The sequence below is a fragment of the Carassius gibelio genome, chromosome B24 (genome assembly GCF_023724105.1).
Source record: "Carassius gibelio isolate Cgi1373 ecotype wild population from Czech Republic chromosome B24, carGib1.2-hapl.c, whole genome shotgun sequence".
Classification (NCBI taxonomy): domain Eukaryota; kingdom Metazoa; phylum Chordata; class Actinopteri; order Cypriniformes; family Cyprinidae; genus Carassius; species Carassius gibelio.
This window is the reverse complement of record NC_068419.1, coordinates 2,319,715-2,346,204: the sequence shown is the minus strand read 5'-3', so window position 1 is coordinate 2,346,204 and position 26,490 is coordinate 2,319,715. Positions and strand designations below refer to the sequence as shown.

The 26,490-nt window shown below is 36.4% G+C and overlaps 2 protein-coding genes across 5 annotated transcripts in view; both read left to right on the top strand.

The window, feature by feature from the left end:
- LOC128013527 (SH3 and multiple ankyrin repeat domains protein 1) overlaps nt 1–13,648 on the top strand; it is a 49,883-nt gene extending 36,235 nt beyond the window's left edge. For 2 of the 3 annotated variants that reach the window (XM_052596613.1, XM_052596615.1), the window contains 12 exons: nt 1,734–1,816; nt 1,903–2,027; nt 3,128–3,263; nt 3,353–3,433; nt 4,375–4,401; nt 4,629–4,688; nt 4,876–4,991; nt 5,705–5,828; nt 5,936–6,183; nt 7,236–9,937; nt 10,409–11,491; nt 12,367–13,648. In XM_052596613.1, coding sequence (XP_052452573.1) covers nt 1,734–1,816; nt 1,903–2,027; nt 3,128–3,263; nt 3,353–3,433; nt 4,375–4,401; nt 4,629–4,688; nt 4,876–4,991; nt 5,705–5,828; nt 5,936–6,183; nt 7,236–9,937; nt 10,409–11,491; nt 12,367–12,448 — 4,867 coding nt within the window. In that variant the 3' untranslated portion in view covers nt 12,449–13,648. The remainder of the gene's footprint in view (nt 1–1,733; nt 1,817–1,902; nt 2,028–3,127; nt 3,264–3,352; nt 3,434–4,374; nt 4,402–4,628; nt 4,689–4,875; nt 4,992–5,704; nt 5,829–5,935; nt 6,184–7,235; nt 9,938–10,408; nt 11,492–12,366) is intronic. The other variant, XM_052596614.1, reaches the window with a different exon arrangement.
- A 1,251-nt stretch (nt 13,649–14,899) lies between these two features.
- zgc:91999 (uncharacterized protein LOC445104 homolog) lies at nt 14,900–26,490 on the top strand. Of its 2 annotated transcripts, none has more exons than XM_052596658.1 (10): nt 14,900–15,064; nt 18,380–18,460; nt 19,729–19,885; nt 20,824–21,059; nt 22,180–22,335; nt 22,424–22,599; nt 23,560–23,680; nt 23,948–24,021; nt 25,871–25,950; nt 26,030–26,490. In XM_052596658.1, the coding sequence occupies exons 2-10, from the start codon at nt 18,404–18,406 to the stop codon at nt 26,140–26,142; spliced, it is 1,170 nt and encodes a 389-aa protein (XP_052452618.1). In that variant the 5' UTR covers nt 14,900–15,064; nt 18,380–18,403; the 3' UTR covers nt 26,143–26,490. The 2 variants fall into 2 exon arrangements, with proteins under 2 accessions (XP_052452618.1, XP_052452619.1); XM_052596659.1 differs by having other exon boundaries at nt 14,909–15,064; nt 18,392–18,460.

The following is a 26,490-nucleotide window of genomic DNA, read 5'->3' as shown; positions in this document are numbered from 1 at the left end:
ATGCTGCTGTCGGGTTGGTTTAAAATGCGAAACTTGTCGTGAGGATTTTGTAATGGATAGCTTAAGAAAAGCAATGTTTAGCTGAAGTTGAAAAGCTTGGGTTTGTCAGTGTTTTCAATTTTTTAAAAAAAATAAAAGTCTGTTAATTAGTGAAGGAAATCTGGATTTGTATTTGGTTGGAGAAGTTCAGATTTTGTTCATTCTAAAAAAAATTTTTTTTTATTTTGTTTTAGGGTTTTGGTTTCTTGTAGCTTTATATTAGAACTAGAAGCTATAAAGGACTGTAATCTGCAGTTATCATAGATTACAGAAAAATTGCAGTCTCTGATTACAAATTACATGGTGAAAATGGTAGAACCTGAATGTCTTGCAGTTAGTCTGTGTGGTAGTTCTTTAGCAAGTTACTAAGTTCTGGCTTTACATTGTGCCTGTCATTGTAGCGGTTGTGTTTTAAGCATCGCAGTCAGAGCATATGTTCATAATACGATCTGAGCTGACAGAACACAATGCTAGGCTGTATCTGTCAGTGTTTTTGCTCTGAACTAGAACTGCACTCATCTAAAACCCCCATACGCTCATCATGGTAACCATAGTGCCCGCCGAATTACCATAGTTACTACAATCGCTACTGTAAACCCAACATATATCACATTTCAGAATCAGTTCTGAGCTTCAGCTAGTGGCTGTGTTTTGGATCATGGAAGCTTGTTTCTGATTGGTCTAAGCTGGTCATTAGTTTATGAAAGCCAGATATTAACTGGTTTAGCAGGTAGAGTAGTACAAAAATCTTAACCACTTTAAAAAAAATTTTTTTAACTACAACTCTTTTGCTGCTGGTCTAATATGATTACTGGTCCAAATTGGCATTTTTTATTTTATTTTTTCAAAAACAGCTAGATTTTCCAGTGGATTCAGTGCAATGTTATTTTTTTCAAATTTTTTTATGGTTGTAGTTTAACTATTTGTTAGTTGTAATTTTACTTTTTGTTAATATTTTTATTTTATTTTTATATTTGTTGTCATTTTTAAAGTATAAGTAAAGTATATATTTAAAGTATATATATATACATATCTGAATGGTTTTTATTTTTTTGTTTTAGATTTAAATACTTTTAGTAAATGAGTACTTAAATTTACACTAAATCAAAATTATTGTTTCCTTGCCATATATATATATATATATATATATATATATATATATATATATATATATATATATATATATATATATATATATATATATATATATATAATTTGTGATTTTAGATTTAATTAACAATAATAATCTTGATTTCATATTCTCAAATGACGAGTAATTTCTTCTTAATTGTGAATCTAGGTTGATAAAATATTTTTTTGCAGGTCTAAATTTTGTTTTTGTATAATTGTGATTTTTTTTCTTTTTAGTAATACGTTTTTATTTTTTAATTTGTTTGGGCGGGGGTCATTATTATTATTATTATTATTATTATTATTAGTAGTAGTAGTAATATAATAATAATTATATTTATTTTTAAATCAATCATATGTTTATACTGTATATTTTACACCATGTTAAACTAAATGAAAATGAGAAATGTTGCCTTGGAAACTAACTGAAATGAAATAAGAAATAAGTTTTTTTTTTAGTTTCAGTGAACTACAATATCTCTGATCCAAACTCTATCCCATCAGAGGAACTTGAATGCATCTGCGTGTCTTTCACATGAGCTCCTCTCTTTTCTCTCTGACAGTGACTACATCATAAAAGAGAAAACTGTACTTCTGCAGAAAAAAGACAATGAAGGCTTCGGTTTTGTACTCCGAGGGGCCAAAGGTGAGTGATGGACATCACTGGTTTGATAGCCGAGCGCAGCTTGACATAGACGGATCACGTCTGTGATTGTGATCTGTGATCTCCAGCCCAGACTCCTGTGGAGGAGTTCAGCCCGACTCCAGCCTTCCCCGCTCTGCAGTACCTGGAGTCTGTGGACGAGGGGGGCGTCGCCTGGAGGTCCGGCCTGCGGATGGGGGACTTCCTGATCGAGGTCAGCCCAGATGCCGCCTCCTTTGATGCATCCATGTTTAAGACACTTTAAATGACCCATTAAAACAGTTTTTATTAGATAAAGAGTCATTGAAAGTTACAGCAGTCTGAATGCTGCATCGCTGCAAAACCAAAACTAGTTTAGCAGTACAGTCTCCAGTCTGTGAGGTGTTGAACAAATCTTAACACCTACACGGAGGCGATAAACCTCACTGAGATACTTGTGTTACATACTTTAATTTGATTCTGGAAGAGAGGATGACGTGGATCTTGTGTTCTCTGCGTATGCCATCTTGACTGTGGTATTGCAAAATATATTTTTATTGATGCATCTCCAGATAAAACGCCCTGTTAGCAAACCTTCACCACATGGTTCCCAGCTGGTTAATTTGAGTTTGTGAATGTTGAATCATTTTGAATCAAGCCTCATGAGAATGCTTGAGACACCCACTTGTGTTTCTCTCTCTTTCTCTAAACTGCAAATCAAATTTCCTTTCTTATATAATTGTTATTTAAAATCTTCATTAATCTTTCTGAAAGTCACTTGAGTTGAAAAACAGAGTAGAACGTTTAGAATATATACATTTAAAGGTTAAGATTTTTTAATACATTTTGGAAAGTCTCTTTTGCTCTCCAAGGCTGCATTTAAAATGGTAAAATTGTGAAATATTATTAAGTTTCAAAATAGTTGTTTCCTATGTCAATATATTGTAAAATATAATTTATTTCAGTGATGCACAGCTGTATTTTCAGCATCATAACTCCAGTCTTCAGTGTCACATGATCTACAGAAATCATTCTAATATAAAGATTTCCCACTCAAGAAATATTTCTGATTATTATCAGTGTTGAGGGAACAGTTGTGCTGCTATATATTAATATATATATGTGTGATACAGATCTTTGATGAACAGTAAGTTCAAAAGAACAGCATTTGTTTGAAATAGAATCTTTTGTAACATTGTAAATGTCTATTTTGTCACTACTGATCAATGTAAAGCATCCTAATTTCTTATTAAAAAAAGTACTGACCGCAAGCTTTCGAACAGTTTTATGTATTACAGTGTATGTTAAGTGACTACTGATGCTGTATTCTGACAGGTGAATGGCATCAATGTAGTGAAGGTGGGTCACAGGCAGGTGGTGAATATGATTCGCCAGGGCGGGAACAGTCTGATGGTGAAGGTCGTGATGGTAGCACGAAATCCTGAGATGGAGGAAATGCCTAAGAAGAAAGGTCAGCGAGCGTTCTCACTGTGGGAGGATAAATGAATGGCATTGGAGGCAGTTCTTGATTTGATTTAACAGAGCTCTCTCTCCCTTTAGTTCCCCAGCAGAGCAAACGGCTGACCCCTCCGGCTATAGCTCTGCGCTCCAAATCCATGACTTCAGAACTGGAGGAGATGGGTACGGTCTTACAAACACAAGAGACACACACGATACACACCTGATTAAGCATCAACTGCTATACTAAACTCTGATATTGTGCATTCAGTTGTCATTTTGACTGATAATTTGCTTATTTGTCTTTTTCTCTTTTCTGCACACAGTGGAAAAAGGTGTCATAGTATATTATCTATATTTTTAATAATAATTTAAATAATAATAGAATTTTACAGTGACATGGATAAATGTATATATTTGTTAGATGTTCTAGTTTCTAATGTAATACAGTTCTTTTTTCTGAGTATTTGTATTTCACAACCATGATTAATAAATACTACTTTAAAATGTTATAATGCAAAAACTAAACAAAAAAATGACTTGATCATCCAATCTGATGACATTATATTGTTTCTTCTGTTTTAGAAGTGAAATTTATATTTTCTGATAGTTTTTTTTTATTAACTGTTTAATCATATACAATTATTGTGTAGTGTTTATTGTGTTCTTTTAGTTGATTAATCTGTGTTCTCATATAAAATGTTACAAGGTTATTAATGTCTTTCATTAGTTTATCAGTCAGCATCAGTCTAGATTTTAAATAATAAGTAACTGTAGGCCTATGTGGTTTACATGTATTAGTTATGAAATTTGTTCCTTTTTTGTCGACAACTTGTTCTAATGTTTTTATTCGGCTGTCAGTTTTTGTCTTATTTTGTTACATGACAATTTGAAGTAGAATGCAAAGAATTCTTGCTTGGTATTGACAGTGACACTGATACTGTTGCAAAGGAATAATTTGAAAAAAGAAAGCTAAATATGAAATATTACGTTGACACCATAATGTCCAGTTAACCATGCAATATATATATATATATATATATATATATATATATATATATATATATATATATATATATATATATATATATATAATATTTAATATTACTCACTTCCTCTTACAGCTGCCTCACCATGGAAAAAGAAACCAGGTTATTTTTTTGCATTTATGAGTATGTGCATGTCAAATTTCAAATGTATACAGGTGATGAAATTAGTATTATGACTGCCTATAGTATGATTATCAAATTATCCATATCTCTGGCACGTGTGTTTGTTCCTTGTAAGCTTTTATTAGGATCATTATGGTCATATACACAGTGAAGCTGTCTGTGTGTTTGTGTGTTCATTTTTGGCATGTGTTTTTCTCTATGCTCAGATCACACCGAGAGCTCTCAAGCGCCAGAAAAGAAGAAGAGCGTCTATCAAATGGCCCTTAGTAAGAAACCCTTCCTTTGCATATTATTCATCTCCTTCTATATTTGTGTCTATTTACACACTTCTGAGTTTGACATTCAGTGTAAATTATTTACGTGCACATGGTTTCACCTCCAGTCTAAATAAAAAGAGTAAAAAATAGGTTTTGTTGATTTATTGCATGTTCGTTTTCTCTTTTCATTCTCCAGACAAGTTGGACGAGATTCTAGCCGCTGCTCAGCAGACAATTAGCACATCAGACTCTCAGGGTCACAGAGGTCATGGGGGCAAAAAGGAACGGAACAAGGGCTTAAACGCTAACGAGGTAACATCTCTGTTTCATTATCTCTGTTCTGATTAACATAGCGTTTCGACAGTGTCGAATAAGCTACTTTTGAAGGCAAGTTGCTCATAATTTAAACTACAGTCAGTATGATTTTTTTTGTCATTTATCATCAGCATAAACTTTAACAAGCATCTTAAAAAACGACAGCATGAACAGTAGCATGTAGCTAAATATGTCAGCGTAAAAATGTATCAAAAATTCAGCACAGGGACTTGAATCGGTGAAATGTTAAGAACAAAACAAGTCATTTTCACACATGATAGAGGAGAGCTTGTTTGATTATTGCATCAGCTCGCTCAGCTGTATAGATGTGTGCACAATAGCATGTGACATCAAAAGCCACTGTTGTAAAAAAAAAAAAAAAAAGTGGCTACACAAATGCTTGAAAAGAGTTATATACACAGCTTTGAAAAAGCATTTTTGGTGGAATAAAAGGGTTCTTTGTAATATGTTGCTTCTTTTTTCTCCAAATTCTTCCAATTGCCTTTGCTAGCCTGATCTTAGCTGTTGTAAAGTCATGTTAGTAATGCTTTTCACCAGGTAATAAGTGCCAGAGTGACACCACTTCTGTGCAGCAGGCGCTGAAAAAATATTTTTATTGAGTGGAAATAGAATTGTAAGATTGTCTGATGTAGAGCCTTCTTTCTGTGTGCTAAATATTCCATCTCATCAGTCTGTTCGCTTTTTTACAGCAATCTCTCGAACAATCAGGTGTTGGTGTGATGTCATCAGGGTCCGGGTATGGTTATAACCAAGCCCAGTTTTCATCAGGCCATTCAACTCAGCGTGCTATGATGATGCGTCAGAAATCCATGGGTGAGTTTAAATGCAACAAGTGTTGAATCCATCTCTTTTCAGCCCATTTGCACTGTTATTCTAGGTGCAGTTTATGTAGCTGTGTTCTGCATGTCTTCTGTCCAAAGGAGTGACCGAGGAGGAGAGGGTACATCTACCTCCTCCTACTATGAAGCTGTCTCGTAGTCTTTCTGTGCCTGGACCAGAGGACATCCCCCCTCCACCCGACACCTCAGCACCTGAGCCGCCCCTGTCTGCCGGCGGCCACACAGACAGGAGAGCGGCACCAACACATTTTTATGCTGTCCCTCCTCTGCCTCCATCTCACCACCTGCCTCATAGCCAGACACAGCACAGAGTCCCTCCCAACCGCAGGGTAAGAACTTGATAGCGCTGGTCAAAGACTTCAAGAAGTGACATTGCTCATATATTTTCTTGTCTGTTCCTGGACATATACAGACACAATAGAAGTATTAAAGGAATAGTTCACCCAATAATCTCAATTAAGTCATGATTTACTCCCCCTGTGTTGTTCGTTCTTTTTTGGACCACAAAAGAACATTTTTTAAAAGATGCCCCAAAGGCTCGTCCATATAATGTCTGTGGGTAGCACTCAGCATCAAACCTAACTAAGAATGGTCCAATGTGACACCTATTCCAAGTGTTTGGGGGGTATACAGCACAACAAGGTTTCAAACAGAAATTTAACATATTATTTATTGAATATCCCGACCTTGACTGTTGATCTCTGTGCATGACTGCACGTTAATGAGACTCTATTAGCGCAACAGTTCACTCCGACAGAAAAGCTCATGTTATGAAAAATCAGGGTTCATAAAAATGTGCCGAATATGTTTCGAATAGAATATCTCCAAACCTGAAATCTGTTTGTCATGACAGTCAAAATGACAGCTGATGGATGACTGTGGTAACTTGTTGCTGTGATAACAACAGATAACAACATTTACCTCAGAGATAAAGGTACATGGATTGTATTTGATGACGTTTTTATTAATCTTAATGTTTTCTCTACCTGTGGGCTTCTCCCAGGCGAGTTGGAGTGAACTGCTTCGTTAATAGACTCTCAAGAAGCACAGAATCATTCACAGAGACTAACAGCCAAGGTCAGGATATTTGTTAAATAATATAGTACATTTAGGTTATTTTTTTGCCTTATATTTTTGGAATATACAGCATGTGCCATATGGGACCTTTCAGTGATACTTCTACCTTTTTTGAAAGTTTCATGTTGATCGACTAGTATTATACGGACGTGCACATGGGACATTTTTTTTAAAATTCCCTTTTGTGGTCCAGATAAAAAAGGGCATACAGCACTAGAACAACACAAGGGTGAGTAAATCATGACTGAATTTTCATTTTTGGGTGAACTATAACTTTAAGACTTTGAAATATTGTGTTTGACAGGCTGAAACTGATACCAGCAAGATGGGAGGAGTGAGAATGGGTGGCCTGAGGCGTGGCTATAGCAATGCCATGCCTCCCTCTGATGTGGGCCCCAAACAGTCCACCGCACAGCGGAACAAGGCGCCAGCGGTCGCCAAGATTGCAGGTCGGCAAGGTGGGAAGGGGCTGTTGGTAAAGCAGCGCAAGGTGGAGGAGACCGGCAGAGAGAAGTTGGAAAAAAGTTCCATTCCGATCCCAACAATTATTGTGAAAGCGCCATCTACCAGCAGCTCTGGGCACAGCAGCCGGGCGAGCAGTGAGGATACAGAACTGTCTCCTGAGAATAATGAAGAGCAGGAAGAGGCAAAGCCTCAAACCCCAGTCATGGCACCTACTCCCGCTCCACCTCAACCAGCTAGTATCCCATCAAAACTGGAAACAATGGGCAAGAGCACAGCACAGCGGGAACGCGAACGTTTCCGAGACTCCCGTCGGAGAAGCAACTCCTTCTACTACTCGTCTGAAGAGGACATGTTAGATGAGCAGGAGTCTGCTCAGACTTCATTGGAGGCCAACACCTCCACTCGATTACGCCCTTCTAAGTCTATCGATGAGGGATTGATCTCTGGTGATGCCTTAAGCATGCCGCCTGCATTTGGGTTGCCACAGTATGCATCAGCTACACCTCATCAAGCCACTACCTTCATCCACCCATTGACGGGGAAGGTTCTAGACCCAACAAGCCCACTTGGACTGGCGCTGGCGGCTCGTGAGCGAGCTCTGAAAGATGACCACCGAACGCGTAGAGAGGAACGCCACTTTGGTCGGCAGATGTCTAGCACTGGAGCATTTCCTTCTGCAGTCTCCTCTCCAAACCAAAAACCTGTTCCTCCCTTCTACATCTACCAATCACACACCTCTCTATACCTTACTGGTGCCTCTCCAACAACAGGTGGGCCAGTCCCACAGAGTCGCCCCCAGTCTCCTCGGATGCTTAGATTAAGTGGTGGTGGGACAGGGAGCTTGGAATGGAGTGAACAGAATATTGTGGATCGAGAGGAAAGGGGGGCACCAAAGGTGCGTTTTACAGATAATCAAGCCAGTCAGTACCAGTCTCACCTTCAGGAAAGAGACAACAGAGTCAATCAGTACCAAACTTACATGCGGGACCGAGAAAGGGAAGGGCACAAGAGGATACCGCCCAAGCCTCCTCCTCGCAGGCCTTCCTTTCTAGACAAGGAGAGTGAACTCGGCATGGCTGACAAGAATCCCACTGGTAATTCCCAGGATGACAGAGGAGGACAGAAGATGGGAGAGACTGGGATGGAAAAGGATAAGGATGCAAAGAGAGGGCAAAATCTAGGGGTTGGAGAGGGTGGCGATGGGATGATGCTTCCACCTCCTGCTCCATCTGTGGATGTGGACGATGAGTTCGTGTTTGCAGAGCCCCTTCCTCCCCCTATACAGTTTGCAAATGGAAAAGAAATAGACACCCATGGAACAACAGAAAATAATCATCAACAACAGAAGGAGCAGTCAGGATCTCAGCCACTCAAGGAGCAACAGTCTCTGCAAACACAGTCCGAACCCCTACAAGATGCCATGTCCCTACCAGACAACACACAAGCTGACTCACAGCAGACACCTATCCATCCTTCTGCTGTGGTGCATCCATTTCTTTTCCCACCATCTCCTCTGATTCCCCCTCCACAGCTGTGTCCCAAAATACCTCCTGCAAACCCGCCCCAGTCACAACCCCCAAGCTATTCCCAGCACCCAAACACCAGCCAACCCCAACCTTTACCCTCGCCACAAGCCGGAGACTCTGCCACTTCTAGTCTTACATCTTACGACAGTGAGGTGGCCAATCTGACCCAGTCAGCTCTCTCCCCATCCCTTCCTTCTCCACAGATATTCCCTTCATCGAGTTCCCCTTCCGCCCCAACCACTTCATCTGACCCTATGTCATTGCATCGGCCTCTCCCGCTTTTCTACCCACAGCAAAGCCATGCGAAAATTTCTATGTCATATTCCACTGTGGCTGCAACTGCGGCTGTAATGACTGTCACCACAACAATGCCTTTGGAAAATACATCAGTTATCGCAGGTGACCGACTTCCTCCGGCACTTAAGGGGCGTGATTGGTCGGAGGCTGTGGTCGATTCTGGAATTGAGGAACTGGATAGTCACAGCAGCAGTGATCACCACATGGAAAACTTTGGAGAAAGAATAGAACAAGAAGGAGGCAGAGAGAAGGAGAGGGGAGGAAGACGGAGAGAAAGCATGGAGAGTGGGATAGTAGGAGATGGATTCAAAGGAGACCGAAGAGTGTCCCTGGATTCGTCTCTTTCTCACCCTGATAAATTTGCTCAAAAAACACAAAAACCACAAGTTCATAAATCCAAACCTCCAAACCCACCACTTGCAAAAATGCACACTCAGAATATGTCAAAATATCACACTCACACAGAAAATGGAAGAACCGGACCGCCTCTACAGCGGCAGGCTAGCACCGCTCCCAACATGTACAGGTCAAGGGAAGAGGAAGATGAAGAGCAGGAACTAGGAAGAGGAGGCGATGCTGCAGTGAAGATGCCGGCATTTATGGATCGTCGTCTGAACTCTCCTCTCTCCAACGTTAAGGCCAGCATTATAAATGAACTCAGCAGTAAACTACAACAGCTTGGTGGCTGGCAGGGTCAGGCTCCACCGTCAAATCATAGGTGAGATATCTTGGGAAATCAAAAAGACACTCATTTTCTTAATGAAGAAGTTTGTGAGCCCTTTAAGAATTATATGGATTTCTGCATTCTTTATGTGGTCTAATCTACAGTGATATTTTAACTATATACCCTTTTCCTCCAAATGTATCTCAAATGGGGTGAAGGTAAAAAAAAAAAATAAAAAAAAAAAGAGTAGTAAAAAAGAGTGTGTACAGTATACAGTACATGCATGATACCTCAAATCATAGCAGCCCAAAAAACTTAAACCTCTTAATATTCTTTAGCAACAACATATAAATCCCTGGCAAACACTCACAACACCTCAGCAATGTTGTGGAAAATGTTTTCACTGGCACACAACTCTCATCTAGTTTTATTGTTATTTTCTGTTTTTTTGTTTATTGTTTTTCTGATTTAAATGAGCAGTACTGTTATTTTTCTGCTTTACATACTTTCATTTACTCTTTACAGGTTTCCAGGTGATCCCTCCGGCTGTGTTCCTCTCCTCCCTGCTTCCGTGCCATCTCTCCAGCACTCCTTCTCTCCAAACCTTCCCCCTAACTCTTTAACATCTAACTGCCCATCTGTGGCTCTGAACCCTAACCCTGTACCTTCGTCTCCTCTTCCTGTAGCGTCTCTAACCCCAGCGTTAACCCCGACCCCAGCTCCACCTCCTCTCAAAGACTGGACGCCATCTAATTCTCCGATTTCTTTTCCTCATGGGATTCTGTCCCCTCCATCACTGCCCCATGCCCCTCTCTCTCCTCTTTCCTTGGCTCATGCACCCCTCTCTCCTCCATCGTTACCTCATCCTCCCATTTCCCCGATATCTCTTTCTCACGCACCTCTGTCTCCTTCTTCTGTCTCTTATCCACCGCTTTCTCCATCCTATTCCCCCTATCCCTTGTCTCCAAAGCATCGCTCTAAGTATCGTGGTAAAGCTTCTGAGTTTCAGTTCTCTGGACCAGAGCTACGCCGTTCCGAATCTCATTCCTACGCCCAGCGCCGTCGAGCTCCCAGTCCTCTCATCTCCTGCTCAGACCACCCACATCCCGGACCTCCGCGTCCATCCTCACTCCCTCTCTTTCCATCTGCGCCACTCTATGGCTCGCCATATGAAATACAGCCTCCTTTAACCCCCCCGTTGGGAGTCGCCCATCAATATTCAGAGCATTTTTTCCCCCAAACTTCTCCTCTTTTTCCGCACCCATCACCTGTGGCTCCTCCAAACCCCACACTGGTCTCCAGCTCTCTCTCTCCAACCAATTATCTGTCTGGAGGCTCCTCCCCATCTTGTATGGGCTACCCACCCTTAACTCCTCCACCACCCAATCAGCCTTTTGTGTCTAAGCCCCTCCCATACTGGAGCAAATATGATGTTGCTGATTGGCTGACTTACCTGAACCTAGCAGAGCACCGGGAGCGTTTTCTTGACAATGAGATAGATGGCTCCCACTTGCCGTCTCTGACAAAAGAGGACTTCCTGGATCTGGGTGTGAGTCGGGTCGGACATCGCATGAACATTGAGCGCGCACTTAAGAGACTTACAGACAGGTGAGATAGATAGAAAGATAAGAAAACGAGAGCAAATGAAGGGTAGATTTAGATGAACAAGCAAAATAATATCAGAAAGCAAAGGGGGCGTTTATATTAGTTTTCCACCATTTAATAAAGATTTTGCTCTGCATGGATAATTCTGCCTGCAGCTTTACTCAACAATACAGAAATATTCTGCCCTTGATGTTTTTGTATGCTTTAGATGATGTTTTTGTTAAGTAAGGAAGACTTCATTTGATCATAAAACCCATTTCCTCTGTAGACTGCGACCTTTATGTTTACATGTTATTTTTGCACTGCCAGTCAGAGGTTTGGACATATCTATTAATTCTTTATTATTTACTTTTTTTTTCACAATTTAGAGTTATAGTACAGTATGAGAAAACAAAAATGAATTCAAATCCAAACCAATTTCGTGACCCTACTTAAGGTTGTCTCCTTGTTTTTTTTTTTTTTGTTTTTTTTTTGTGCACTAAAAACTAATTTTAGAAATGTAAACGTATTCACAAGCCTTTAGATAAAAAAAAGTCATGAGTGGTCAAGTGGACGGTGGACCAAACCTTTGACTAGCAGTGTATATGATAACATAAATGGATTGAGTTTTGATTTTTTTATATTCCATTTAAAACCACAAGAATCATCAAATCAACTGAATTACAGCTCATTCCTTTCATTAAACCTGGCATTTATTTGAATTTGCAAAACTGACACATGCCCTATAATTACATACTGCACACTTATGTGACTTTAATTGGTTTTTGAATGCTAAATTCTTCATCATATTCTGTAGATGATCAGTATATCAAGCACTTTGGTTTCTTACCTCATACTCTGCCTCCTTTCTTTTCTTTCCCCCCTTCCATGTTTTCTAGGCTCTCCTCTGCTTTCTCTGTCTCCACTGTTTCTTCTGAAGGGCAGAACGAACGCATGAGAGATGAGGCGACTCAGAGCTAGAGGAGAGTATTAGAGAGAACCAGTTAGAAGATAGAAAGAAAGAAAGACTGGGGTTAGACAAAAAGCACTTGGGATGAAAGGGAAAGACTTCCACTGAAGGACAAAGGTGGGGATGATTGCAATGGAGAAGAGCTATGAAATACTTGAATGCTCTCGCAGAGTGAAAACTAAAGTCTTCTTGAGCAAATGTTTGTTGTCCCTGTTGAAGCCGGACGGCCAAACATCTTCAGCCAGTCAGAGACAGAGAGAATGTACTTCTTTCGTTGTTTTTTTAGTTCTTTTGGAGATGATGAGAATAAGAGGTGTAATGAACTTTAGTAATATGATATTATTATATTAATACAAATGAGGCTACTGTGCATATTTTAGCATCATGACGTGCAGGCTTTGATTCATCTGATAATATGATGATTAAAGTCAACATGAAACCAGAACGACCCCGTTTACTTTTAACATACACATTTTAGTTAGCGTTATTCCAAAGAAAACAAAAAAAAAATGCTTATCAAATGTAATTTTCCTTAATTTAAATTTTTAACAGCCTTTCATAGACACTTTCCACCATCCAATAGATTTGCAATAGTCCCGCCATACTTTTTTTTATTTTATTTGTTATTTGTTTTTACCACTGAATGTCCTTTACTCAGATATGTTGGATTATGAAAGTAAAATGGGTTGAAGACTGTTTCGTGTTGACTTTAAACAGTAAAAAAATCATCTTAATGCCAATAATAACCATATAAGGATTAAGTATGTAAGCATTTAATACCATAAGCAGAATCAGTCTTCCAAAGATCAGAACACAATGAAAGGACTCATCGTTTATATTGCTTAAGTGCGCTCTTGTTAAACTACACAAATACATACATGCACACAAACACAGACTGTGTGTGTGTGTGTTTGTATGTGTATGTGTTTTATTATGGCGTGGTGGTTGTTTTATAGGAGTAAAGCATAACTCCATCTCATTTGAAAATATATTTAAAGAAATAGGAACAAAGGAATAAATATATATATATATATGTATGTGTGAGTGTGAGTGTGTGAAAATGTATGCAGAATTAAAGTATATATATATATATATATATATATATATATAAATATCAGATATTTCTATTGTTCTGTACAATAATTGATGAATATGATGATACATAAGCTCTGCTTAAGAGGTTTGAATAAATTATTCTCTTGTTGAATTTATTCTCATATCTTTTTAACCATAACTGACAGAAATTATCACCATAAATAGTTAACTTTTTCATCATTTTTGCAGCTTTTACAGCCCATTTTTGCTGTATGCTTTGCTACAGGGTTACCTCTCCCCCCAAAAATGGCTTTTCAGGCCATCTGAGAGTTTGTTTCTTAATTTGCACAGAGAAATATAGCATTCCATCACTTGCTCACCAATGGATCCTCTGCAGTGAATGGGTGCCATCAGAAAGAGAGTCCAAACAGCTGATAAAAACATCGCTATAATCCACAAGTAATCCACATTACTCCACTCCATCAGTTAACATCTGGAGAAGCCAAAAGCTGCATGTCTGTAAGAAACAAATCATTGAGATCCTTTAACGGGTGTTTTAACTTTAAACCATTGCTACCGGCTTAAATATTTATAATAGTCTATAATCCATAATAAAGCTTGCCCTAGTGGAAAAGTCAGTCTCCTGTTGTCTCTCACATCAAAATCCACCCACATATTTGTTTAGAACTATTTTGGACAGTTTGTAAATGATTATTGGGATGTTTTTATCAGCTGTTTGGACTCTCATTCTGACGGCACCCATTCACTGCAAAGGATCCATTGGTGAGCAAGTGATGCAATGCTACATTTCTCAAAATCTGATGAAAAAACAAACCTATCTACATCTCGGATGACCCGAAGGTGAGCACATTTTCAGCTAATTTAATTTTTTGGGTAAACAATTCCTTTAATTCTGTGCTTGAACATTGTTCCATGGAGGTTACATAATAAATACGTAATGTAAATAATATTATTTTCATTTTAAGATGAACTAGTCCTTACAGTCCCACAGGCCATGATTGACTGTGTATATGATGCAGTAGACATCACATGACACTGGCCACTGTCCTGTTACTGAGGTGATGAACTCTGATAATAAACAATCATCAACATTCATGTTACTATACTAAGTTCAGTGCCTTTAAACACCTCATATGCTTTGATTATAGAAATTGCATTATATCAATAGCATTATTGATTTTTGAACTATGAACCTGCTCTGTGAACACACTAATTGCTTCACATGTTGGCATTTTTTCACTATGAGCTGTGACCGAGCTGAAATAACTCTCACATTCTACAACACACTTAAATTTCACACCTGTCAACTCATTTACACTCAGATGAGAGAGAATGTCTGTGTGTCTCTGTGTGTGCGTGTGTGTGTGTGTGTGTGTGTGTGTGTGTGTGTGCGTGTGTGTTCGTGTGAGAGAAAGAGAGGGAGAAGGAAAACACACTTGCATGTACATATGCAGCTTTGCAACAGCTGACTGAGTGCACACACACCAGAGCAACATCAGACAGACATGGGAGAGAAGTGAAGGAGAGCAGAACAAGCCAAAGAACGGAAGGAAAAAGCCTTGGAGTGACAGGTCAGTTTGGCTTTTCTTCTGCTATTCAGTTTGACTTAAGTGTCTGAGTAGTGCACAAAAAAAAATGTTGTATAGATGTTTGTACTGTATTTTTAGGTGTTGCAAAGTCATTGTTATTTTTTAAGCCACTTTTTGCACTTAACTTACACTAAATTGTTGGACTGTGACACAGTATCTTTTTTTAAAAGTACAAATAGTTAATTTATTCTCAGTTAAAATGACACGATCTGCATGCATAAATTATAAAACAAATGTAAAAATGGAATTAGATGCATATCACTATTTAACATGTCAACAATCCATATATATACGGTATAAATAGTGTTAGCGTGATTTATTGGTTAGTGTTGTGTGTGATTCAGTGCATCTTAACAAACAGAAATTAACATTTAATAAGTAACATTGGGATGTGTTGCATTTTCACATGCAACTTTGCCACCAAACAACAAATAGCTTTGGGTATTTTGTAGTGTATATTTAGCTCATACAGGAAGCTTGATCTATAGATCATTGCTGAAAAAGCCTGTTGAAATACTTCCATTATGGTTTTGTACTTTTCTAAAACTTGATTAGTATTCACAATGGCAAAAACTGCTATATTTTTAAGGCTTTGAGTCTTCCTGAGTTCTTTATGTGTATACATGCTTTGATTGCACTTTATTTTAAGGTGTTCCTGTTACAGTGGAATTCTTCATTTAAGTACTCAGTAATATTAATTTACTACATGTACTTACTATATAGTTAGATGTAGGATTAGGGTTTAGCTTAGGGTTACTTGCATGGAAAATTAAGCGTTGGCCAGGTGTTTTTTTTTTTTTTCTTTTTTTTTTTTTACCTGTGCAATTTGAACGTATTTTAGATTTTGGCTGTAAATATATAATGTTCTTATATATATATATATATATATATATATATATATATATATATATATATATATATATATATATATATGTAAAAAAAATTGTTGGATAAAGGCTCTCTAAAATTTTAATATTCTTCAATTTATTGGGTTTGGTTTGGTAGTGGTTTAACAGATTCACTGTAAAAAAAAATAATTAAAAAAATAATAATAAAATTTTCAAAAATCTTTGTACCATATTTATCCATAAATGTTAACTATTAGGACCTTTAAGATACATATTAGTACTTCTTAGCTTTTGTACCTTACAGTGCAACCCCAGCTACAGTACCTTTTTTCCCTGAGTCTTGAATGTGTTCGACATAATGGGCTTTGTGTAAGAACAACATATGCTCTCATAAATGGAAAATCTCTTTCAGGGGGCAAATATTGGCCCTCAAAAAATGCATATCTGACTCTGTTATGTATGTTGGACAGACAGTGTCTGTTATGAAGTGTGTGTGTAAGATGACCCACCAGCTCGTGTTTATTTGGAGTTGCTCGGCTGCTGGATGGAATTCTGGGGTGGGGGTAAATTCTATTTCTGATCCTGGATTCCAGTAGCATCACACACACACACACACACACACACACACAGACACGCCCTTACAGTATGCTCATAAACATGTGTAAATGCAGTGACATTCATCCATGATTTGAGTTAGTTTGTGTGATTTTGCTTAGTTCCCTTAAGCATTATGATCATTAGTTTCTAGATTTCTGTCAGTGTTAATCATGATAAATTTACAGCACATTTCAGAGATGTTTACAGTATCATCAGAACTGTCTATATCCAGTTGCAGTCTCTCATGCAATGTCCCTAGAGTGATTCACATGGACAGTTGCATGCTCTGGGTTACGGCCAGAAACTCACCCAAGACCTTTTTTTCAGCTGGACATTTTTTTTTTTAAGCAGTGCGAATACATGCATTTAGGCTTAAGTCATGTTATGTAAATTAAGTCTTAGCCTGTGCTGTATAGCAGTGACTCGGATTCTCTCTTCATTTGAAATTACCTCAAATCTACAAGTCCATAATATTTGTATAATTGCAGTGATTTTTGGACCAGTTTGATAACCACTTGCTCTTCAGACTCATTGGGTATTTTTATCAAGCAAGCCTCAGGGTTTGTTGCTCTTGTCATTTACTATTTTGCATACTATGTTGCTGAGTGTTTCTAGACACTAAACCACGGCAAGTTTAATTCCTCACAATTTAATCTTTCTTACCCCTTATGAAAAATAAATATGTTTAATTGTATTTAATATGCACTTGTAGTGTACTTAAAATCTTAAAATTGTAAAATGAAATGCAATTTTTATTCAGGTAATGCAATGTTAATGATGTTAAAAGTCACCTAAGTGAACTTAAAGGGAGTATACTTTTATTTAACATGCTTTTCAAAATAAAGTTTTACTTTACATCATTATATTTTAATATTGTGTCATGATTTAAAGTATATTGATTTGAATGCGTTGAATAACATCGAATCACAAGTAGATTATTAATTTCACTGATATTACGTTACTTAATTGCATCTTCATAATTACAATACATGTGAATAAATTCATTACATACAAGCTGCAGTTAAATTAAAATATATTTTATTTACAATAAATGACTGTCAGTACATTCGGAAGTACATTTATCCATATTTCAAACACAATATGTTATGAAATTACAAATAAAGATGCACTTATATCCTACTTAAGTGGGTTATAAAACACTTAAATTCAACTAACTATAACACATTTCCATAATTTGCAAATTACATGCAATTAAGTACTTTTTAATGACTATGCTAAAGTGTGCTTCATTTGTCACAATGGTGTTTATCTGTGTAGTTTCTTTTTTAAGTAACACAAGTAAAATGTTAGCTATTGGCATGATGACAAACGAGGAACGCAGCAGTAGAAAGTAGCTTGTCAGGTGGAGTGTTTTCTTTTTTAAGAGCATCTGTTCTTGTTAGTGCTGTTTGCCAAGTGCAGCATCACTAATACTGTTGCTCTTAAAACGCCAGCATGTAATTCATCCTGCAGTATGTCAAAATAAAAATATGGAAACATCCGGCCGGGGGAAACGCAAATGTGCAGAAGGCTCAAAAGCTTGTGAAACGTTACAGCCGAGCGGCCGTCTGTTTGCCATGAAGCCTCTTGGAGGATTGTGGGAACAAATGAGCAAACAAAACCAGATGCCCCTGAATAAATGTCACCCGACATGTAAAGATGGGTTCAGGGGGTAACAGCCAAAAAGTAGGACAACAGCGGCTCGAGGCTGCTGCAACAAACAGAAACTAGGCCGGATTGTAGACTTTGGACATCTATTGGCATTTAGAGTAGTGCACTGCATTTATAGTCCATGATATGAAGCATGCAGATGCCTCTTCACTTACAGTACATGTGTAATCATGTTTTACAGTCTCTTTTGCAGACAGCTGTGACCATGGCAGACCCTCCAACAGGCCCTCCAGAGGATATCAACAAAATCAGCTTCTGGATGGTAAGAAAAACCATCTCTCAAAGCCCAGTGAGCTGCCTTTCTGTCTGCTCCCTACACAGACAGCATCTCGGCTGAGACACAACCTCAAAAGTGACTGATTTGGGAAACACTGCTGCTGAAAAAATAAATAAAAAATAGCAATATAATTTTAATTCACAGGTTTCATAATTCTCAGGATATCCAGATAACAAATTAATTAATAATGAATAATTAATTACAAATTATGCAACTACTGTAAGTTTAGGTAACGGTTTATTTTTTTCTACACAAATTACATGTACTAACTATTATAATAACAATTAATTATACATAATTACATGCAAGTAACCCTAACCGTATAGTAAGTGCATGTAGTTAATTTATTTTACATAGCACTTAAATATATAATTACACCGTAACAAGGACTCCTTAAAATAAAGTGTAACCTAAGTAAATATAGATAATAGAGATGCACGGATAAGTTTCATAAAATTTGTCTTCATGACAGATTTATTCAAACACACAAAGAATTACGTTGAATAAGCTTCCTCTTGTGTTTTTATAGCTAATGAATTGTGAACACTGGATCACTTTCCTGAGGTAAAATATAATGTTAAGTGATGTATTGACCACAAGTTGTTATATTTGATGCTATATCTGAGTGATTATATATAGTGCATCCAACTTTATCTGCATAAATACCATAGACTCATGTAAAGCAATATATACTATATAGCAAATCTTGTGTGAAATGTCCAACTTTACACACGTATGAACACTATATTCACATAAAGTGATATTTACTATATTAAAAAACCTCAATTGCTTGATTGCATGTATCGCTGTTAAATGTAACTATATTATAATATAGCTCTAATCCTAATAAGTCCTACTATAATGCATAAAAAATATTAGGTTATTATAAACATTTACATAATGGTTTTGTGTAAAGCTGCTTTGAAACCATATTTTTAAAGAGTGCTACACAAATGAATTGCACTGTTATTAAACTGAACTGAAACAACTCTGACTTAAATTAAGCACAGGACTCAGTTTAGTTCAAAGACATGATTGCCTTCTGCAGAGCTGATTTACAACTGGAATTGAATTGATGAAATTTGCAATATGAACACTTCTTTTTTCGTTTATTACTGTGAAGCTGCTTTGAAACCATCTTTATTGTATAAAGCACTGTCTGAAAAAATTTCAACTCGTCTTGGAACCAAGTAAAAATACTATACAAGATCATAGAAAAATAAAATCAGTTCCCCTCTGTTCTCGTCTCTTAGCCAGGAAATTACATGCGGACGGTCCAGAGGACACCAGAGTCGTACCAGGCTTGTAAAGACATCATGGCCTGCATGAAGGACCGGGCTCATGTGGAGCGACAGTACGCCCGTCAGCTGACCGAATGGAGCAACAAGTGGAAAGCTATCACTGAGACTCGTGAGTGTCAAAAACTATCATCAGCTACATTAAATAATCAGTGAGAATTTGTATCACTGAGTAGCTCCGCCCACAGTTCAATCTCATTGGTCCAAAAATCCTGCGCCACGTAACATTTTCAGACGCCTTGTTTCCACACACACAAAAATGTGCGATATTATACAAGATAAAAAATCTGAATTACAAGATGTAAAGTAAAAAAATAAAATAAAATAACCTTAAAATTGTTATTCAGTTCTGGAAACGGGTTTCCACAAAGCATCCATGCATTTAAAGTTGTATAATATTTGAGCAAACTTCTTTTATCTTATTTTGGAGTATTATCTTTGTATCTTTGTCAAATAATATGCACAATCATTATAGGTAAAAAGACAAAAACCACTTACGTATTTATCTAAATATAGTTAATTCAGAGATTTTGGGTTATTTTACTTCCATAACATCTTTCAGTCTAGTGAAAAAAACATCCAAAATAATAATTGATTTAACAGTTTTATTAGCTTTAAAAAAAAAAAAAAAAAAAAAAAAAAAAAATATATATATATATATATATATATATATTATGTAGAATTTTACTGAGGAGTTTTTTTTTTATGCACATGTTTAATATTTTATTTTTTTAAAGCATTTCTGATTTATATAAAAAGACAAATGCAAAAAATGTACAAATTATTTACTCTAATAAAATTAAACATTTATATAATGTTCAGATTTATGTCATGAATATTTAATTAGACAATGCCTCACTGCAACATAATTTGCTGAAGATTATGTTATCATCTGTCCCTTATTTTTCTCGTGTGACTTTTATGCAAGTTGCTCTTTTACATGCAACTAAAATCTGTTGGCCTTCAAGCTCAGTTGCAGTTGTGCTCAGTGTAATGTCATTGAATAGAAGTGTGTGTAAGTGAGCTGATTTCTGTGTTTGTTTCTCTCAGGGCCGCTGTACGGGTCTCTCTTGCGGGCCTGGCAGTGCTTCTTCTCGTCCACCGAGCGTCTGTCTGCTCTTCACACGTCAGTCTCCCAGTCTCTGGTTTCTGAAGATGGAGAACGCATTCGCTCGTGGCAGAAGGAGATGTTCCCGCGGAAAATGTTCTGTGGATTCAGAGAGTCACATGATCTTGCGACGGCTTTCTCACGCGCTCAGAAGCCCTGGGAGAAACGATTAAAGAAGGTGATAGCAAGCCATATGCTGATTTAATCACTGGTTAATAGGTGTTAATAAACTATACTGTTTTCACTCCTGTTGGTTTAAAATATCATGCAACATATTCAGGCAAGGTAAAAACCACTTTTTACTGTAGCATATCAGCTCTCAGATGAAAGAAAACATCCAAAATACACATTTAAAGGTACAGTAAGTGATTTGTTAGGAACGCTGTTGAGAGTGGATCAGACTGAGCACCAAAACACACTTCTAGCCAATCAGCATTAAGGGGCGTGTCCACTCATGATGGGGGAGGTGCCTGTTGCATAGAATGTTTGTGAATTTGGGGGTGGTGCTATAAAGATGGGGGTGATACTTTTAGGTAGGAGTGTGTTTGTTTTTGTCATTCCAGATATCAAGAAATCTGCAGATTCAAGTTTTCTTTTTGTTACGTGATCTGTCTGTGTCTGTAGATTTCAATTTCCAATGCATATATTTAAAATGTGTTTTTTTTTTTCCAGTTTATTTTCGCTTTTAACATTTGATGCACTTTCTATTTATTACATTTTATGTAAGATTTTTTTTTCTAAACACAAATGTGTGTTTTGTTCTGCCTATTGACAGTATTTTCTGATCTAAGGAGAGAGACAAAATAGATCCCCATTATAAAAATTATAATATGACAACAAAAATTTTGAATCCAGTTTTATACAATGATCTGATCTGGAAATATATGCAAATGATTAATGCATATCTAATTAGATAATCATACATCTAATGTATGCATACATACATATACACACACACACTTATTTTTTGAAATTGATTGTTAAAATACTATGTATAAAAAAACTATTGTAAAAAAAAATATTAACTTCTAAATTTGAATTGAATTTGTAATTTGCCTTTTTTAAGTAATTGTAAAATTTACTAGTGGTTTCTCAGTATATACATAACATCATATATAATATTCTTATATACAGTATAATATTAGAATAAAAAATACATTGGAGCTTCAAAGAGAAACGTAGAGTAAGAATATGAAATAATATCTCCAGTGCGTAACTTTCACTAGCGTATCTAAGAGCTGAATGGAATATGAAAAGCACGACATGACACTATTAATAAATCTTTGTGTCTCCATTAGCTGGAAAAGGCTCGTGCGGCGTATCATAAGTCATGTCAGAAAGAACAGAGCGCTCAGGAAAAAGAGAATCAAGCCAAACACAACGCCAAGCTGAGCGAGAGCAAACTGTCCAAGATCCAGCAGGCCAGAGAGAAAGCCACACAGGAGCGCAGCAAGGTCAGTCAGCGATCGGATGCAGCAAACATACACCACTTACTGCTGTGAATGAATGAATGTGTGTGTGTGTGTGTGTGTGCTTCTGCAGGCACGTGATCGCTATGAGAAGGTTCTAGAGGATGTCACTGGCTTCGCACCACGATACATGGAGGAAATGGAGTCTGTGTTCGACCAATCACAGGAGGAGGAGAGGAAGAGGATCAGCTTCCTGAAGCAGGCCTTCCTGTCCATTCACAGACACCTCGACATTACCAACAACGAGAGGTCTAAACACAAACAAGCATGTTATTTTAGCTGCCTTATAGAGGTCACACAGACCACTTAGACCATGACACTTGATCTGACGTTTAAACATTCGGCACATTTTGAAGGAAAACAAACAAAGTATTTTGGGTTCAATTGCAGAAGATGATTTGTGTGCATACTGGCTTATTATGGTTAAAACTGCAACAACAACAACAAAAAAAGGCAATTCTAAATAAACTTCTGCCATAGAATTTCTCTTTTTTTCTTATTTATTATTATTGTTAGGTTTATCTTGAAGTAATAAAAAAACTAAACTAATAAATAACAATGAATAAAATAAAGATATAAAAACAGTTCTAAATTTACATTTTAATTGAAAATATAAAATATAAAAATATTTTTTTTTATCTAATTAAAAATATTACTAAAAACTATTAATATCAATGATAATGAAATTACGCTGGGTATATTTAATTAATTTATTTTTTTTTAAAGTACAAAACATTTTAGACCTGAGAATCTACAGTAAATATATATATCTGACATTTCAAAATATTCCAAATATACCAAAAACAATGTAATATTTCAGTGATGATAAATTTAAACATACATGGTCACTAGGTAAGTAATTATTTATTTAATTTTATTGTAGTCAAAATGTCTTAGAGCTGACAATCAAATCATTTATAGTTTTACATTTCAATGGTATAAATTGGTGTTTTCCATAAACTCTGCAGGATATTTTTGACAGACAGAATTTTTCCAAATGCATAAGTCAATAATATAAAACACTGATTGTCTCACGTAGTGCATCAAGCAGGACTTCATCAACAGACTTTTCCAATTTAGTCTCCTTTATAAAGGCAAACAGTGACATGCAAAGATGCATGGGAAAACAACTTAAGGAAATCAAGTTTGTAGTATTATAGCTGCAGTGATGTTTCGTGTCATGTGTTTTATGTGTATTGTGTGTTTCAGTATTAAAGCAGTGTACAGTGAACTGCATCACACACTCATGTCCATCAGTGAGCCCGATGATCTCCGCTGGTGGAAGAACAACCATGGGCCGGGAATGCCAACCGACTGGCCCAAACTAGAGGTGTGTGTGTGTGTGTGTCATCACATGCATTCAGATATTATGAGCAGAACTATCCTGATCATCTGTCCTGGTTTATTTTTGTGTTATGAGCAGTTGTAATTTAGTGTTGCATGACTCAGAGCTTTAAATGAACCACACAACCCATTTGATTATATTTTACTTACTGATATTTATTGCCTTTGCATTTCAATCTTGTAATCTGGTCTCTCTCTCTCTCTCTCTCTCTCTCTCTCTCTGTGTGTGTGTGTGTGTGTGTGTGTTTGGCAGGAATGGAACCCGCCGATTAAAAAGCAAAAACCAGGAAAGAAACCAAAAATACCCAGAGGAACTGAGGACAAACCGTAAGCTCATCAAACATACACAAATATGTAATAGTGTCTATATTTAACCCCACGGTTTTCAACTATGAAGACTAAGAGACACCTGTAGGAACAATCTGTATTTTGAAAATAAATTTAGTCTTTAAATGTTTTATTTATTTATTTATTTATTTGGCTTCCATAATTTGTCTTATTCCAGACTAGAGGAAAGAAAACATGTAAAATATTAAAATATAAAAAACAAGTGTCGATTTTATTAGACTTTTTCCTATTTGCACCTATAGATTCCAATTTTATTTAAAGGCCTTTTCATAAAGTAAGAAACCTCCAGTTTAACAAATGTTAGTTTTTATTCCTCTTTTTATTCTGAATGTTTCGACAGGCTTTTGTTCATTCCTGGTTTATATAACATTTTATTATCACTTAATTGTTTCTGGCTGGTGACAGTATAATTTCCAAGTTATGGAGTGATAAAAATGAATTTCCTGAATCTCTCTGTAAAACAAAAAATAATATAAAAAATAAAATAAAATAAAGCAAAGCAAAAAATAAATAAAAATAAATAAATAAAATTAATTAATTAACCTGGTTTAATTAACCCCATTTTCAGATTTATATTCTGAAAATGCATGCAAGTTTGTGCATATTCAATTAGATAATGGATATTGTCCATTTTCAAACATTACATTTCAGAAAACTTGTAATACTAATAAATAGTCTTAATGACTAATCAACTGACTAAGTGTACACATTAGTTAACATGTCTGTCCTATTCACCTGTAATGTTCTGCCTGTGAACTGAGAAATGTTGCACACAGAGTGCTCTATTAAAATGTCAAATGTAGTATTAATTAAATCAAGTTAATTAGAAAAGAATTAGAATGAATCAGATTAGGAACTGAGATGTGTAAGTATTGAGCGGCGAGTCTCTTTGGGTTTGGTCTCGGCTGAGCTGATTGAGGCTGGATGAGGATTGACTGTGAGCTGCAGAGGTGAAGTGTGTCATTGACAAAATGAGCTGTTCATTTCCACTCTGATGAATGACCTGGAGGTGAATTCATCTGGACTAGTCAGTTTGATCAGCCTTGAACAGATGTCCTTGCACAAAATGCATTAAAAATGCTAAATTACAATATTTGTTTCTGGCATGATGTCGGGGATGGCAGCACTGAATTAAACATGAGGTCATGTGACAACAATGTAGTGTACTACTGTTAAAATGCTTGTTGCATAATGCATACTTATTTTAAAAATAGTAGGCAATAGTTGGTGCATGTTGGCACAGTATGCAGTCTGTGAACATTGCATTACTTAATTTTAATTTTAATTTATTTTATTTGATATTAAACAAAACACTTTACAATAAGCTCTCATTAGTTCCAGTAATAAAGCAATTATAGTGTTTATTAAGCTTTGTTAACAACTTATATCAATATTTTATTTTATTTTATTTTACATTTTGTGAAGTAATCCACTCTTATTTTTGGACTGACACAAATTCTGAGCACAAATGTAAGATTTGCCCACCCCTAATTTTAATGCAGAAAAAAAAAAGTTAAGTAAAAAAAAAAAAAAAAAGGAAAATCAGTATATGTATATATATATATATATATATATATATATATATATATATATATATATATATATATATATATATATATATATATATATATATATATATATATATATATATATATATATAATAAAATAACCAATACAAATGACAAAAGCACATAATAAAATTATTAAAACAAATAAAGTTATAATAAAGAGCATTCAAAATATTAATAAACACTAATATTATATGTAAATAAGAGTAAAATACAGCCAGTTTTTGGATGCTAGATTTGTCTCTCATGTTCTGGCGCAGGGTCATGATCGGAGGAGTGCGTGTTCGAGCGCTGTACAACTACACCGGAGAGGAGTCTGATGAACTCTCGTTCAAAGCAGGTGATGATGGAGCTTCTGCTGTTAGACTGTCACTCTGAGTGTGGAGCTGTGGAGCTAACAGGTGCGGTCTGTCTCACAGGGGAGGAGTTCCTCAAGGTGGAGGAAGAGGACGACCAGGGCTGGTGCTGGGGCGTGAAGGAGGGCGGAGTCGAGGGGTTTTATCCGGCCAATTATGTGCTGCCTGTCAAATGATGTCACAACGATGTCTATTCACAGTTATGGAAAACACACAGTGGCCATCAAGAATGAAACAAATGTGAATGTCAATGCATTAGAAATCACTAAGAGCTTTTCAACATCTATTGTTTTATCATTTAAAACAAACTTTTTTTTTGCTTTGAAAGTGTGTTCGTGTTTCATTTTCTGTGAGTTTCATTTAAGTGATACTTAGTTTGGCATTTTATCTAATGCAATGACATTCAGCTGTTTTAAGTGTCTAAATACTTTCGGTCCACAATATCTTTAGTAAAAACAGCTACAACTAGTGTTTCTACCGACCAAAATGAAAATAAAACATTTAACGCTCTTTCACAAATCAAA

What these genes read in the sequence shown, in the direction of transcription:
- zgc:91999 (XM_052596658.1), top strand. Translation starts at nt 18,404, where the DNA reads ATGGCAGACCCTCCAACAGGCCCTCCAGAGGATATCAACAAAATCAGC. An exon ending in ACAAAATCAGCTTCTGGATG is followed by an intron (nt 18,461 to 19,728) that starts GTAAGAAAAACC and finishes CTCGTCTCTTAG; the next exon opens with CCAGGAAATTACATGCGGAC. An exon ending in CCACACAGGAGCGCAGCAAG is followed by an intron (nt 22,336 to 22,423) that starts GTCAGTCAGCGA and finishes GTGCTTCTGCAG; the next exon opens with GCACGTGATCGCTATGAGAA.